This window comes from Primulina eburnea, chromosome 13 (assembly GCF_022965805.1).
Source record: "Primulina eburnea isolate SZY01 chromosome 13, ASM2296580v1, whole genome shotgun sequence".
NCBI lineage: Eukaryota > Viridiplantae > Streptophyta > Magnoliopsida > Lamiales > Gesneriaceae > Primulina > Primulina eburnea.
Window position 1 is genome coordinate 8590851 of NC_133113.1, and position 2427 is coordinate 8593277.

The 2427-nt window shown below is 47.0% G+C and overlaps 1 protein-coding gene across 1 annotated transcript; it reads left to right on the forward strand.

Moving 5' to 3' along the window:
* Nucleotides 1-1100: 1100 nt before the first annotated feature.
* On the forward strand, nt 1101-2017 carry LOC140810275 (uncharacterized). Its single transcript, XM_073168148.1, has 3 exons — nt 1101-1499; nt 1580-1711; nt 1799-2017. Exons 1-3 carry the CDS (start codon nt 1101-1103, stop codon nt 2015-2017), a joined length of 750 nt encoding a protein of 249 aa, XP_073024249.1.
* The last annotated feature ends 410 nt before the right edge of the window (nt 2018-2427 follow it).

Consider the following 2427-nt stretch of genomic DNA (forward strand, 5'->3'; position numbering starts at 1 on the left):
TTAAGGAAAAAAGTGAGAATGTTGGAGGTGCAAGTTGGTTATAAGAGCAGTGCTCAAATTGCCAAGGGTTGCCCATTCTCCGATATCATTGTCCGGGAACCGCTGCTCGGGCACTTCAAGTCGGCCAAAATCAAAGATTATGATGGGAGTACTGACCCCGAAGAGCATCTTGCTCGATTTGAAAACATGGCTATGCTACATTGCTACGGAGATCAAATCAAATGCAAAGTATTCCTGACCACCTTGATCGACTCGGCCCAGAGATGGTTCGAAGGGCTGGCACCCAGAGCATTCATTCTTTTGAAGACATTCAAAAAATATTCTTGCACCAGTTCAGTAGCAGCAAGAAATACAAGAAGACCGCCTTCAGTCTTTTTGAAGTAAGACAGGCCAAGATGAAACTCGAGCCTACATCAAGCTATTTAATCGAGTAGTTTTGGAGGTCCCCGCATGTGCTCCAGAGACAAAAGTTACAGCTTTTATGCGAGGATTGTGGGAGGGAGTTTTCTTTCGATCCCTGACCAAAAAATTTCCCGGGAACTTCGAAGATCTCTTGCCCCAGGCCGAGAAATACATCAACATGGAAGAGGCGCAGAACCAAGAAAGAGAAGCCTTGAAAAAAGCCAGACGAGACCGGGTTGTCAGACCCAAGGAGAGGGCTCACAAGAAAAGTGGTCCAGGGCATTTCTCCCACGTCCCCCTGAGAATTGCTCGGGATCGGGAAATCCAAGAATGTAGCTCAGATGTGACCCTTTGTTCAAGTTCAGCAGCACTACCATCAAGATCAGAAAAGAAAGGGTTTTGTACCCTTCACAAAGAATGTTCTCACAACACAAGTGAGTGCCGAACTCTAAGGAAGGAGTCTGGTAGGCGTCTTGGACCAGAGTCTCACCCCCCCCCCCCCCCCGAGATAGGTCTAGACAACCACCTTGGTTGTCTCGACATCCCGGACCTAATATTCCCCGGAAATCAGTAGATATCTCGGGTGGAAGTAGGAGGGAGGAAGGAAGTTCCAGGGAAGAAATAAATAGACAAACCGAAAGGAAAGACCCTTCCCCGAGCCAAGGGGTAATAAAAAATGATTTCGGAAGGGTCCACAGATGGCGATTCTAACCGGTCTCGAAAAGCAAGAAGCAGGAGGGAGTGCCTGGAAGTTGATGGGAGGGGGAGGAATGAGCCAGTTATCAACTTTGGCCCAGAAGACCTCAGGGGGCTCTATCAATGTCATCTTCAAAGAAGCACTGGTTCAAATGGATTTGCACGAGTATCAATTAGAGGCGGTTGAGACTGCCATGTTTGGCTTTGTGGGTCACGCGGTGTACCCAGAAGGAGAAATAACATTGCCACTAACCTTGGGAACCAGAGATCTGCGGAAAACAGTCATGACGATTTTTACAATGGTGGATGTCCCGTACTCATATAATATCATTTTTGGGAGGCTAGCTACGAATGAAATGAGAGCTATAGCCTCCACTTATCATCAAAAAATCAAATATCCGGTACGAGGACGAGTCGGGGAGGTTAAGGGAGACCAACCTTCTTTCGGAAGTGTTATGGGGAGACTGTCCGAGTGGATCAGAAGAAGGAGAGAAGGGAGGAGAAAGGAAAGAGGGAAAGTCAAGTAGATGAGGTGGCCAAGGAGAGGGAAGTGCATTTTGTGGCGGAGGAAGAACAAGAAGCAGTGGAGATTGAGCCCGGGAAACACATCCGGGTGGCCTGAGACATCAATGCGCCCACCCGGGTAAATCTCTTAAACTATTTAAAAGCTAACATTAATGTTTTTGCTTGGTCTCAACAGGAACTAGCCGAGATCTCGCCCCATGTGGCCGAGCATAAACTAAATATTATCGTGGGATCCCAGCCCATGAAGCAGAAAAAGAGGTGTTTTGGCCTGGAGAAAGATAAAGTCATTAATGAACAAGTGAAAGAGTTGTTGCGGGCTGGCCACATTCGGGAAGTCCAATACCCCACATGGCTTTCGAATGTGTTCCTTGTCCCTAAAGCCACTGGAAAATGAAGGATGTGCGTAGATTTCCGGTATTTGAACAAAGCCTGCCCAAAGGACTGTTACCCACTTCCTCGGATTGATCAACTGGTGGACTCAACATCCGCATGCGAGTTACTAAGCTTTCTGGATGCTTATCAGGGGTACCACCAAATCTCATTAGCTCATGAAGATCAAGATAAAGCCAGCTTTATCACTTCCGAGGGCACTTTCTGCTACGTGTTTATGCCCTTTGGATTGAAGAATGCTGGAGCCACGTGTCAATGCTTGATGAATCATGTCTTTCAGAAGCAGATAGGCAGGAACATTGAAGTATATGTGGATGATATCCTGATCAAAACCCGTTAAGTCTTCTGCTTCATTGATGATATGGCCGAGACCTTCACTACCTTGAAACAATATGGGATAAAGCTCAACCCGGC

Excerpts from the sequence above, each read along its gene's own strand:
- LOC140810275 (XM_073168148.1), top strand. The coding sequence starts at position 1,101 with ATGGCGATTCTAACCGGTCTCGAAAAGCAAGAAGCAGGAGGGAGTGCC. Across the intron at positions 1,500-1,579 it reads ATCAAAAAATCAAATATCCG|AAGAAGGAGAGAAGGGAGGA; the intron begins GTACGAGGACGA and ends CGAGTGGATCAG. Across the intron at positions 1,712-1,798 it reads AGCCCGGGAAACACATCCGG|GAACTAGCCGAGATCTCGCC; the intron begins GTGGCCTGAGAC and ends TGGTCTCAACAG.